This window comes from Pinus tabuliformis, chromosome Q (genome assembly GCF_031772625.1).
Source record: "Pinus tabuliformis cultivar Carrire ecotype Pingquan chromosome Q, CPIR1, whole genome shotgun sequence".
Taxonomy (NCBI): domain Eukaryota; kingdom Viridiplantae; phylum Streptophyta; class Pinopsida; order Pinales; family Pinaceae; genus Pinus; species Pinus tabuliformis.
Genome location: NC_142296.1, coordinates 969,977,929 through 969,991,016, shown reverse-complemented (window position 1 = coordinate 969,991,016; position 13,088 = coordinate 969,977,929). Strand labels below are relative to the sequence as shown.

The 13,088-nt window shown below is 36.6% G+C and overlaps 1 protein-coding gene across 1 annotated transcript; it reads left to right on the top strand.

The window, feature by feature from the left end:
• The first annotated feature begins 7,891 nt into the window (after window positions 1–7,891).
• On the top strand, window positions 7,892–9,416 carry LOC149222714 (uncharacterized). The gene has a single exon (XM_089385592.1). It carries the CDS (start codon window positions 7,958–7,960, stop codon window positions 8,957–8,959), a length of 1,002 nt encoding a protein of 333 aa, XP_089241718.1. The 5' UTR covers window positions 7,892–7,957; the 3' UTR covers window positions 8,960–9,416.
• The last annotated feature ends 3,672 nt before the right edge of the window (window positions 9,417–13,088 follow it).

Genomic DNA, 13,088 nt, shown 5'->3' with positions numbered 1-13,088 from the left:
GAAAATAAGCTTTGTTACAACACTATAGGTCAATACCATGGCTTATCAATAACACATGCCCAAAAAACCATAACTCATTTCATATAACACCTATTCATATAATTTTTTAATTATTAAATTTAATTAAAAAAAACAAAAAAATACCTACTCTAAAAATAATGCTTACCTTTTAATTTATTTATAGTATTAAAAATATTCTAAAATATTTTATAAAAATTAAATCTCTATTATTTAGATAATATTATTAATAATTAAATTAATTTTTTGTAAAACATATCGATATAATTATTCCTCTTATTTATATATTCATATGTCAACTGGATTTGTAACTGAAGGATACTTTCGATTGTTTCATCATATACATAGACAAAAAAGTTTGGATAACAATCAAAGTAAATGGGGCCATTGGACAGAGGGGCGACAATACCTCCTATCAGCGAATCAGTGTATTTATTGTGGGTCAAGTCTCTGACAGTGGCTAAGACAAAAGTATTTAGACCCTGATGTGTCAAAGCATGAATCCCAATTCTTATACAACCCAAATGGAGATACTGGGTTTTTAATCTCTTGGCTTCAGCTTGAAGCTGTTTTGGATCTAAGAGAGGAATGGACTGTACACAATTGGAGTTCTCTTGGATCTGACTAATTGACTCTTTAATGGATATTCTAGTAGCTGCTTTTAAATGAAAGACTGAGAGATCTGAATATACTTCAGAAGCATTTATGCTTGGAAGCTGCCATCTAGCCGATGGTTGTGACTCTTCATACTCTAGTTCAGTTGAGTTTAAAACATGACTAGAGGTGGATGTGAACATATCCCTGAGGGGATTTTCTTGAGCAGATGACTCTCTTTCTTCTAACTCTCGGAAAGAAATAGACTTTTTGAAAGGTTCCATTTTTAATATAGAGTGTTTTCTGAGTACTAACCTGAACCAAACAACTTGGCTCTGATACCAATTTTACGCAGGGGCTTCAACGAAGCTTGCAACAACAACACAGCTGCTAGGCCTTGCTGAGTCTCTTTTCTGCTTTTGCCACTTATTCTATTTTACACGTACCTACTCAGGCATTTCATGCACTGTCGACCTTCTTCACAGCTTCCCTCACCTTTTAACGGTCTGGCGTCCCTTCTGCCTTTTGGCGAACCTCAAATGAGAATAACTTAAGCAGATACTACCTCAATAACGCATAATATGCACAAATACTCAGATGCAGAATAAAGAACACTCTCATATATTAATTCAACAAAATGGATTACAGAAGATTACAATCTGTTCTTTCCTGAGATTGACTGTATTCGCATTTATCAGACTTTGCTTCCTGGAAGATGGGATAGCTTACTGAAGGCTTCCTGGAAAAATTACAGACTCAGTCTTCGAACATATAATAACACAGATACCTTGACTCACTATATTGATCTAGCCACTTTAGGTTCTCACTTGTGCCAAGCACACAGATGCGCAAGCTTCTTAGATCACCTAAGACTTTGAAATCTTTTCGTAGTGCAAGCAGATTAGACAACCGTCCACAGTTGCAGAGCAGGAAAATTTCTTGACTCTTAGACTTTCTATTTCTCTCAAACAAAACTCCTCCCCCCGAATGAGTCTTATCCCTTTCTTATATAGGAAAAGGAGGGGACAAACATCTGACTAACGGACAGACAGACTGAGTACTTAATATTCTGTCAATGCATGAGATGTGCCTCAAAGCTCACCAAAAGTTGGAGAAGTGCTCTGAGTCTCATCACTGGAGAATCTTCGTACTTATGTACAAAAAAAAAAAACTTCTTTTTACAGTGTGGATGTTTTTGAATAGTAAAGCCCACGAGAAAACTAGTCACAAATAGTCCTTGTGACTAGACATCATAATTACAGTGTGGAGGCTTTAAGGACAAGCCCACAAGAACCATTTATGAAGTGGGGTCATAAAGAGGTGTAATCCCTGGAAAACGAAATCTAGGATATCGGAGGCCATCCCATGCCTTGGTGTAAATTCTTCTAACTATCATTGGTTTATTCAAAATATACTGGTGTTTTATTTTGGTCATGACTAGCCATTCATCATGTCTAGCCATAAATTGGTGCAGGACTCCATGTTCTGGAAATTGTAGGAGGTCTTTTACAGTTTTACATGGATCATGGAAACATTCTACAATATTCTTCTCAAAACATACATCACACTGCATATGGTAGTAAGATTCATAATAGACTGGGTCTATGGATGTTTTGTTTACTCCGTAGTCTCTCCACCAGTCTTGCAACCATTCAGCTTGCTGGTTTCTCTGCATACTCCCGGTTGATCCAAATTTGAGTTTTGTATAATGAATTTCATTCTTCCCATCGACATTTAGAATGTCCCACCATAACTTCTTGTATCCTGCAAAATTATAAATGGTGTCAGGAAAGATTAAGTTTGGATCATTTCTGGGCCAGAGTGCATCATTATTTCTGGTAATTGGCCAATGTGTATTCCTGGTTCTATTTATGCAGAAAAATCTGTGATAGATTTTTTTCCTATCTCCCCCTTCTGACCAAATCATTGAAATGTCATGGAAATCATTTTGTAATGATTCTTCTGCTTGATGCGCTGCTACCATACTGCTGGTGTATACCATATCATGAATCCATCGAGCTCCTTTTGGAAAAACTCTCCTTTCAGGAACTAGATGCAAGATATCAGTGTGAGGTTGTAGATCAACATCTAAAACCTTAGTATTTCTTAATTGCCATGTAGGTTTCCAACTGTCTCTATATTCAGCCCAAGTTTGGTCTTCTCTGATAGACCTCAAAGTTTCCTGCTGCTGATTTGGGTCCCATTCAGTAACAATTATCATAACTTGTTCTTGATGCTGGATGTATTCCCTGCTGAGAAAATCGGGTAAACAATTCTCAACACCCTTAATGTGCTCAACTTCGAAATCAAAGTTGGCAAACAGAGCTTGCCACCTGGCAAATTTAGCTTCTCCTGGCTTCTTTATATCCTTCGTCAATACTTTTTTAAGAGCTGAAGCGTCTGTTCTTAAGAGAAAGGGTTTGTTGACTAGATGAATTTCAAATTTATCTATACAATTCCACGCTGCTTTTACTTCTTTTTCAATGGTGGAATAGTTCTTTTTGCAGGGTTCCAAGTGCCTGATACAAATTGCACTATTTGTTCTTCTCCATCCTTCTTTTGTTTAAGAATCCCTCCCCATCCGATGTCATTGGCACTAGATTCAACAATTTTGTAAGCTTCCTCATCAGAAATATGCAAAATAGGGAGAAATCTAACCTTAGCCTTTATGTTTATGACTGCTTTAGTGTTTTCCTTAGTCCATGGTGAAGGATTCTTTCGGAGACACTGGTTTAACAAACTTCTGTCTTTTGCACAATCCTTGTAGAAGTTGCTAACATAATTTAAACATCCAAGGAATCTTTGGAGCTGTGTCTTGTCAATGATTACATCTGGAAATTTGTCAGAAAATTCAGAGCATGTTTTTGTAAAGATATTTGGCCATTAAATATGGTATGGCCAAGAAACTTGATGGAGGTTTGGAATACCTCAATCTTATTTTTACTGAGAACTAGACCATTTCTTTTTATTATCTTTACAAAAGTTTGGATATGCTTAAAATGGTCTTGGACATTTTTAGAAAAGATGAGTATATCATCTATATATACTATCAACCAGTAAAAATAGGGTTTGAATATAGAGTCCATTACCTTCTAAAATTTTGATGGTGCATGCTTCAACCCGAAAGGAATCATGTTCCATTCATAATGACCAGCTGGCACGTTGAAGGCAGTTTTGAACTTATCTATTTCAGCAATGGCAACTTGCCAAAACCTTGATTTTAAATCAAACTTTGAGAAGGTTTTTGCGCCCGCAATTCTTCCTATGAGATATTCTTTGTGTGGAATTCGATATGTGTTATCTGCTAAGACAGAGTTTAGGGGCTTATAGTTTATTACCAGTCTTGCTATTCCTCTGATTTGTTCGACTCTTTATTGACATAGAACCCATAGCAATTCCATGGGTTGTCAGATTCTCTGATTAGCTTTTTCTCTAACAGTTGTTTTATCTCCTTCTCGCAGAGATCTCTATATTCTTTTTTCATTGGAATGGCTCTACTTTTGCAAGGCCTTCCTGTATATTCTGCCTTATAAGGCAGCTTAATTGAGTACTGCTTTCTATGCCAAAAAGCATTTGGTTCTTTGGTGCAACATTCTTCTTCAATCCTTTTTCTGATCTCAACAATCTTTTTCCGATTTACTGGATTTTTTAACTGTTCTGAAACATGGATAATGGACTTTAAATCCTTGAGGTCCATTAGCTTGGATTCAACTTTGTCTAATTCTTTCATTGCCTGGACCATTGTGGATATTCTTGGATTTGAGATATAAGGCATCTCAATCCTCTTGGGAAATCCTCTAGAAGTTGGGACAGTGATAAAATATCCTCCTCGATTTCCTTTCAGTCTAATCGATCCATGTGGTTCTACTGCTGCCAGAAAAACATTGCCTAAGATGCAATCAACTGGAATATCAGCAACTGCAAATTTTAATTTTATACAATGTTGCTCAAAACAAATTGAAGCTTTGGGCACTTCAAATTTGAGGGTTTTATTACCCAAACCGATCACCTTCCTGTTTGCAGACACCCAATATTTTGTTGGAATTACTTTGGTGTTGAGTATATTTACATCTGCACCAGAGTCTATAAGTGCAGTTAATGAAAACATTTCATTCTGTATACATAAATTAATATGTACATGGTGTTGTTGGTATTCTACAACCAGGATTCTCATTTCTTGAAATCCTGCAGTGGGATCCTTCTTTCCTTCAATTATCTCAACATTTGGTCTGTGATAGACTGGTGAATCATATTCATCAAATGGATTTGCAGTAATAGATTGCTTTCCTTTTTCTAATCTTTCAACTTGAAGTTTTAAAGCAGAGATTTCAGATTTAAGATTATGTATCTCTCTACTTACCTCCCCCAAGGTGAGTGAGCGAACCTTATCTTGCTGCTTATGCCTTTGAAAAGACTTAGTGTTCCGCTCATAGGAAGCATCTATGAATAAAGGTTTCTTTGAAGATCCCTTATTGGAAGAACGAAGTTGATCCATAAAGGCATCTGTGAGACGATTTTTCATTTCTCCATCTTCCATTGCACGAATTTGTGCCAATATCTTCATCTCTTCTTCTTCTGATTGTGCCATAAGCACTTTTTCCTTGTGCTGAATAGGCGGCATAACATCTTCTAAAGATTCACTGGAATAGTCAGAATCAGAATTAGTAGAATAATTACAATTACATTCATCTGAGTCTGAACAATTGCATGGCTGGGCATGAAGATTTAATTCTTCACATTCTTCATCTGATGCACTGTCAGAAGAAGAGCTAGTATAATCAGCAGATGAATAAATAAGTTGCTGCTGCTGAGCTTGTTCTCAGATCACTACATTTGGGCAGTGATATGTCTTGTGACTTTTGGACCCGCATTTCATACAAAGCATCGAGGTCTCTTTCCTGACTATTTTCTTCTGCAGGTGTAGAGGATGTGATTTCTTACCTCTATTTTTCTTTGATTCTTCTCCTACCGGGCACTTATTAGAAGTGTGTCTAGTTTTTCCACAAAGCCAACAAGTTAACTTGTTCCACTTTTCTTGTTTTGAGCCGTGCAAGTGGATGTCTGAAGGTTTATAATAGTGAGTTTTTGGAACATATTTGTAATAGCCCTTGCGAGGCTTGGGAGGTTTAGAAGAGACTCCCCTTGTTCTTTTGTGAAGTTTTGTTGTTTGTTTTCTTTCTTTCTTAGCTCTTCTCTTGGCTTTCCTTCTCTTGACTAATGGGTCATCTATGCCTAAGCCATACCTGCTACAAATAGATTTACTATCTGGAAATCTAGATAGTTTTGCAAGAGATTTATTTACTTTAGAGCTAGTGCACAAACCAACCAAAGCTTTTGTAATAATTGAATAAATTTCTCGCCAGGTATAAGATTCAAAAGGTAACTGAAAAACTTCTTGCAGACATATATAATCTACAAATATGGAGGGGAGTGCTACAAGATATACCTGCTTCCAAAGAAGATTTTTAGAATCTTTTACCTCATATATTCGTTGCATCCAATCCCTGTGGAAATCTTCATACTGAGACATCTTATTACATTTTAAATTCATTAAGATAACTTCATGTTTATCTGCTATCTTAGTTTCTGAACCACACCAGTGTTCCAGAATCATGGAGGTTAAAGCTCCAATCATATTATTCTGTGTAGTTCCATCAGAATTGTGTATGATATCGCCTACTTCATCTTTAAGCAGCTCATCCTGCATCTTTTGTACCAAAGCTGGAGAGGATTCTGTTTCCCACCATCTTAACAGTGTTCCAGTAAAACACTGAATAATAGTTTTGCATGCTTCTATTTCATTTTTCCCTCTGAGACACATTAATTTATACTCAGTGAACATCATGTCAATCATCTGTCTTATTTGGCCAACACTGAGATTGTCTATATTCCACTCTCTGTGGGAGTCAGGGAAAAATGTGTGGGCTTCTGGGAGCTTCCCTTTGCCACTTAGATCTAGAGCAGGATATCTGCTAAATTGACTTTCTAAGGGCTCATAGATAGGAAAGATTTCCGCTTCTTTTTCCTTTACTTTGAACAAGGATGCTAAGGAGATGTGCTCTGAAGACTCAGCCTTATCTGTTTGAGGAGATGCAATTTCTTTTGGAAATAGCTGGGGAAATCTGTCAACAGGTTTAACAAGGTCTTGGATCTTCACACTCCTTTTATGTGAAAAGGAGGCAGGAACTGGCTTGTCAATTTTGGACACAGTCATTTTATCTACCTTCTCAACCAGTTCATTTATTAATCCTTTTGTAGACCCAAATTGGTCTACCATTTTCTCTTCTACTTCTTCTATTCTACTTAGAGATTCTCTAGCATAACTTCTAACAACTGAGGATGAATACTGTATATCATTCAAAGACTTATTTACATCATTTATTGAAACTTGAACAATATTGACCTGTTCTTTGACTTCTGATGATTTTGCTGTTTCAACCTCAAGTCCTTTTACAGCTGTATTGGTCCAGTTTAGCTGTTCACTGTCCTTTTGTATTCTTCCATCAATTCCTAGGGCATTCTCATCTTTTAAGACCAAAGGTATGGCCTTTGCAGTGCTTTGGCCTTCTCCTAACATAATGCCCTTATAAGGAGGGAATGTGGATACTGTTTCAACTTCACTGCCATCTAGGGCTGACCAGGAATGTCGAGATGAAGTGGAGGCTGCAGTGTCAGTCGTCATGACTTTTTCTGGTTATCTAATGCTTTTCCATGAATAAAATGATATCCATGAATTTGTATCATCCATGTATTTCTTCCAATCTTAAGACAATTTATTTTTTTCTTCAACATAATGACTTTGGCCAAAACATTCGGCCTTGGGATGGGTAAATAAGTCCCAATTCAACATTGCTTTCATCCATTGGGCGCTTATTTTATGTCTTGGATATCCATCCATTAAAGTAAAAAAAAATTGCATCTCCATTACAACTGGCTTTTTACAATCATCTAGGATTGGACCAAACCTTGATTGAAGCATTAGGCCATTTGCTTGCTCTAAATACCCTAGTCCATATCTTAGCTTTGCTAGCCTCATCATGCTGAAAATTTTTGTTAACCTTGCATCTTCATTTTCCAAGGTAGTTATCTCATGCATCATTAAAACATGTTCAGAGTCGTGAGGAAAAATGCTTTGGAAAAATCATTTCGTAGACGACGCAAATTTATTTACAAGAAAATAAATGATCATTATTTTTAATAAAAAATATTAAAATTAATTATTTTTTTAAAATATCCTTTATAAAAAATATACATGTTTACATACTCAGGCTGTTCTTAAACCAGGCTTGAGGTCTATCTTGACTCTCTTCGCCAAATCCCTAGTTTCATCGCTTGTGCAATAGCCATGTTCTGCAACTACTTTGCTTCATCCTTACGATCTCCTCTTCATCGCCTGGCGGTTGCCGCTGCTGCAACACCATTTCCACGGATTGTTTTGTTAAGACTATCCTTGCTTTTTACTTATACTGCTGGTAGTAATGACAAGCCCACAGGCTCCCCAGAAGCGGAGACCGCATGCCCCATGTCAGATTTCTTACTCAATGGCATTGGGCTGTGCCAGTCAGAGGTCTCAACTGTGTTTAAAATAATGCCAGCCTTGGTCAGAACGAGATCCACTCGTACGCCCCAACAAGCGGTTCACTTCCTGAGAGCTTCAGGATTCACAGAATACCAGGTAAGGAAAATCATTACCAGATCCCCAGCTATTCTTTCTCTTAACGCTGATCGGAAGTTGAAACCCATGATTGAGTTGATGAAAACGTTCGGCGTTACTGCACAAGAGTTCGGAAATGCCATATCCCGACAACCGAGATTGTTTGGCTGCAATCTAGAGAAAACTCTGTACCCCAACATCCAGTATGTTCGAAACCTGTTCGGATCAGACACTGACGTATCTAAGGTTTTCAAATGGGCATCTGAGATTTTAATGCTTAGTAATGGGCCTGAAATTTTGGAAAAGAGATTGAGGCATTTGGGAAGTTTTGGCGTCCCGGAAGATGATATCAAGGAGTTTGTTAGGAGGAACCCAATCATACTAACTCTTTCCATGGATAAAGTGCAGAAAAGCATGGACTATTTCATACATACTGCCGGGCTTCCTCCAAAGTTTCTTTTAGCACATTCTAAGCTCCTGTTGTGTAGTTTGGAGTGTAGAATCAAGCCTCGTCACAGAGTTTTGAAATCTATTAGTGCAATGCAACCCTCGAAGCATCTTCCTAGTCTTACTTATGTTTTTCTTTTAACTGAGCAACAGTTCCTTGAAAAGATTGTGAAATGCAGTCCTCATGCCACAAAGTTACTTGAAATTTACAGTGGCAAGCCAGTTGATCTTGACATTATCCAATGACAATGTCCTCTTCGAAAAGGCTGGGAAGTTAAGGTTTCCTATTCATTCAGGGTTGGATTGTATTGCATCATATTGCTCTTATTCAATGTGAGAAAGAGATTTAAGTACATTAACCAGGTGATCATCAGACTGTAAGGATCCAGTGTGATCCCTCTTGCTTACATGAGTATAGAGTGACAGTTAGTATATACAGAAGACAATCACGCTGGTCATGACGCAGTCAGTCCAGGCCAGGAGTTTTGTTTTAGTGAGTTTATCGTTTCACATCGCAATCGTAATCAACAAGCAATATTGAAGGATACTCAATTGTAATACAATTGTGGAGAAATGACCTCTGGGGATGTAGCAGGTAATGCATTTTGAAAGATGAAAAGAGAAACTCTCATCACAAGATAATTTGTTGTTTGCTAGTAATGTTGCAACTATTCTGCATTGTTCCTCCCTTTTAGTTGTGAAATTTATACTTTTGTTCAAGTCACGGATAACGGTAAAACTAAATGCTCAAATCCCACATGCAAATGTAGGTCTTTCAAAGTTCTGATATTCTTTACAGTGGCATGAATTATTTGTTTTTTGATCAGCCATATCACTAAAAGTCAACTGGAATCAATACATATCTTAAATCCAAGCTAAAGATTGGATACTAGTTGTTTACTACTAATATACTGAGTTGAATTTAAGCAAGAGTCTCATGCGTGCTTTCTCACTGTGCTTTGTCAAGGATTTCTTTTTCTTTGCCGGGCGAATGGCAATGAATTTCATTCCTGCTATCAAAAACTATCCTAATGATAGTGGAATGAGATCCTCTTCAATCATGCCTATCGTAAAATATAACTCTCAATGCAAAAAGATTGCAACTCGTAGTCGCTATGCAAAAAGATTGCATTGCAATAATTTCTGATGCATATTTGATTACGCTACAAATTATTGGTGCCTTCCTTTGTCTCGAATCCTAATGTCGTTGGATCCTTACTTAGCGTGGGTCCAACAAATATTCATAAGAAGTTTGTCCTCTTCTTCTTGCATGGTGCCTCCCAAATGACCTTCTGGATGAAAACCTATCTGTAGGGCCAGATGCAGAAGAGATGACTCTTTCCAGAGAAAAAGGATGGGAACCATTTAGTTTTTTGGACTTATAGCGTTTAAACTAATTTTAAATTTCTTCTTGCTGTTTTCTTTGTATGATTTTGAATTTTCAGTGTGACATCTACTGTGAGGTATGCAGCATACTTATCTGTATGTATCCGTCACAGAAGTGTTCTCCTTAGGATGTTGGCAAGAAGTATTCTAGAAGCCTAACAGATCAAGTTCAGAATTCTCAGATTTTAAAGGACCAGGTAAGGCAGAAGCAATCTTTCTAGTAACTGGTAGATATTTGTTACCTTTGGCATCTTCATTGCTTGATTGATCTATAGGGGTCTTTTTCTTAAATGTTCTGCAAGTTTAAGATAAACTTTGACTTCTCCAGTTGTAACATAATCTTCAGGAAAAGGATATTCCGTTGTAAGAAAACTGAATGGGATAAGGATATTCGGTTGTAACACAATCTTGGAGAAACTACATCCTGGATTGTATAGGTGTCACATTTTTTTAATTAAGAAAAAAGAAATTTCCATCACTAGTTTGATTGCTAGTAATTTTGCAACTATCGTGCACTATTCTGTTTGCTAGTAATTTTGAAACTATATTCATTGTTCCTTCCTTTTTAGTTATGAGCATTGTTATCAGAACAAGACCGGAACTGGTCAGTCTGATGGGTTTGGGGTCAGACCGGTCCAGTTTGAGGTCTGGAACTAGAAATGGCCGGTTCAGTATCAGACTGGCCTCTTTTTCATTGAATCAGTTGGTTCTGTACAATTTGACCAAAAAAAGTTCTAAACACAATTTTGTTTAAAGAAATACATTTCTTTTTATTGGGGCAACCTAATATTCATGTCTATGGCCCTGGTATTGCTATGCAATTCATGGTAATGTTAAATTCTTAGAGTCCCCACAAAAAAATTAAAAAAAATGTTAAATTCTTAGAGTAAAAATGAAATGATTTAGGATGTTTGAGAGTGGTTCCGATCTCATTGGATTTCATATGGAGAAAGTAAAATTTTAGATATCACTCAAAATCCAATGGATTAACAGTTTTTTAGGATTTTGGGATTGGAGGAATTGCAACGTTTCCATTGGATTTTGACATGTATGAGGGTATGGAACTAGTATTTAATCAAGAGCAGAAAGTCATCTATGTATCTTGATGTTAGTGGCATTGGTTGCCGAACTGCTCTATCATGACCGTACTAAAAATGTACCCACCACTCGGACAAAAACTTGACTTCATATGCTATGTTTTTTCTATCTTATTTTTATGCTTAGAGGGTGATATTGATGATGGAGATCCGAATAATTGCAATGATTTTGATAATATGTAGGTATTTGTTGTAGCATTAATTTTTTTGAATGCTAGAGACCATCTAGAGCTTGTTTGTTTGTTAGGGTCCGACCCTAACCCCTTTATTATTGTAATAGGCCCAAGGGGCCTCGTAAAAGTCATGATTAGTTAGTTTAGTAAATAAAGTCTGTAAGTGGTTAACCGCATTAATGATGATTGTAAGTGGTTGACCCGCATTATAAAAAAGGGACCACTATTAGTTAGTTTAGTTAAAGATGATGAATAAATGGGCCATATATAATAAATAAAGTGGTTAACTCGCATTATGCAAGGGACCACAAGTAATTAGGGTTTGGATCTAATGAAACTATATACAGTCCAAGATAGCAAATGAATTATCGCCGAGCACTATTATGATTGAGCTCTGCTCTGTTGAAGGTTGTCCCCTCGAAGAGACAAGTGAACATTATTTTCTGCTGCTCATAATACGATCTTTCCATCTTGCCTCGTTTCTAGCATCTTTCTCTGGTATTTTCTGTTATTCTGATGTTATCGGCAGGATTAAGAACATTACACTGTTTTTCTATTTTTGGTTCAGAGATGGATTGCACTTGATGCTATTTTGCTTATGTGCACCTTACATGTTATATAATATTACAAATGAGAACATTTGCTTATTTCTGTATAAATGGTTTGGATTCATATGGATGCACATGAATATATATGTTTCTATTTAAAATTTATATATTTTAGGTGTTTTTGGCCAACCGGTTTTTTGGTCCAGTTTTTTTGTGGATTCCGGTCTGGTTTCAACTGGTTCCAGTTCAAAAGATTTTTCAGTTCAATCACCAATCTGGTTCTGATAACATTGATTGTGAGTCTCTGACAATGATAAATGTGAAATTTTTAATCTATTTAAATTATGGATAACTTGTAAAAGTAAACGTTCAAATCTCATAGGGGCAAATATAGGGGATTTTAAGTTCTTATATCCTTTACAGAGGCATGAATTGTTGTTTTTTTCTTGATCAGTTATTGTTTTTTTTATGAGACTTAGTCAATTAGTATTGACACATTAGTTAATATGTTCATGCATTTAGTGGTCGCATCACACAGCCTTCAGAAACTTTCTGTTAATGCTATTCACTCTAGGAATACACCTGCTATGTTAGTAGCTAGCAAGGACTGGTCTAGAACACGGAGAAGGAAAATAGACCGGCAAACTAATGTCTAATAACACCGAAATTTCAAGTATCGAGCCCTTTAACAACTGCTTCCAGCTACCTATAACTTCTCACAGTTAAAAAGAGTGTTGCTTGTTTTATAGTTTTTCTAAAGCTACTGCTTTTTCTTTTTATGTGACATTTGTAATATGAGAGATTGCCGCTGCTTTTGCTTTTTCTGTTGCATTGTAATAGGAGATATTACAAAGACCTGTTATTTGATTTTGGTACAAAAATATTATGTAGAAAGAAAGAATACATAAGAACGAATATAAACCTTAAAATTGCCTTGAAGTCGACCTTCCGATAAAGTGGTCCCAGAGACTGTTGATGTTAAATAATGCTCTCGTCCATTCTCCCTGCTGGCTTAATGCTTGCTATTGAGGGCTCATACTGAACTGTCGTTTAGTAGCACGGGTAAATCTCTAAGCAATTTTGCCTCAAAAGCTGTTCTACAGGGACCATGGACTCTTTAGCCTTAGATTTATCATCTGGCACATTGTTCTCCATACATAAATCTGAAAGT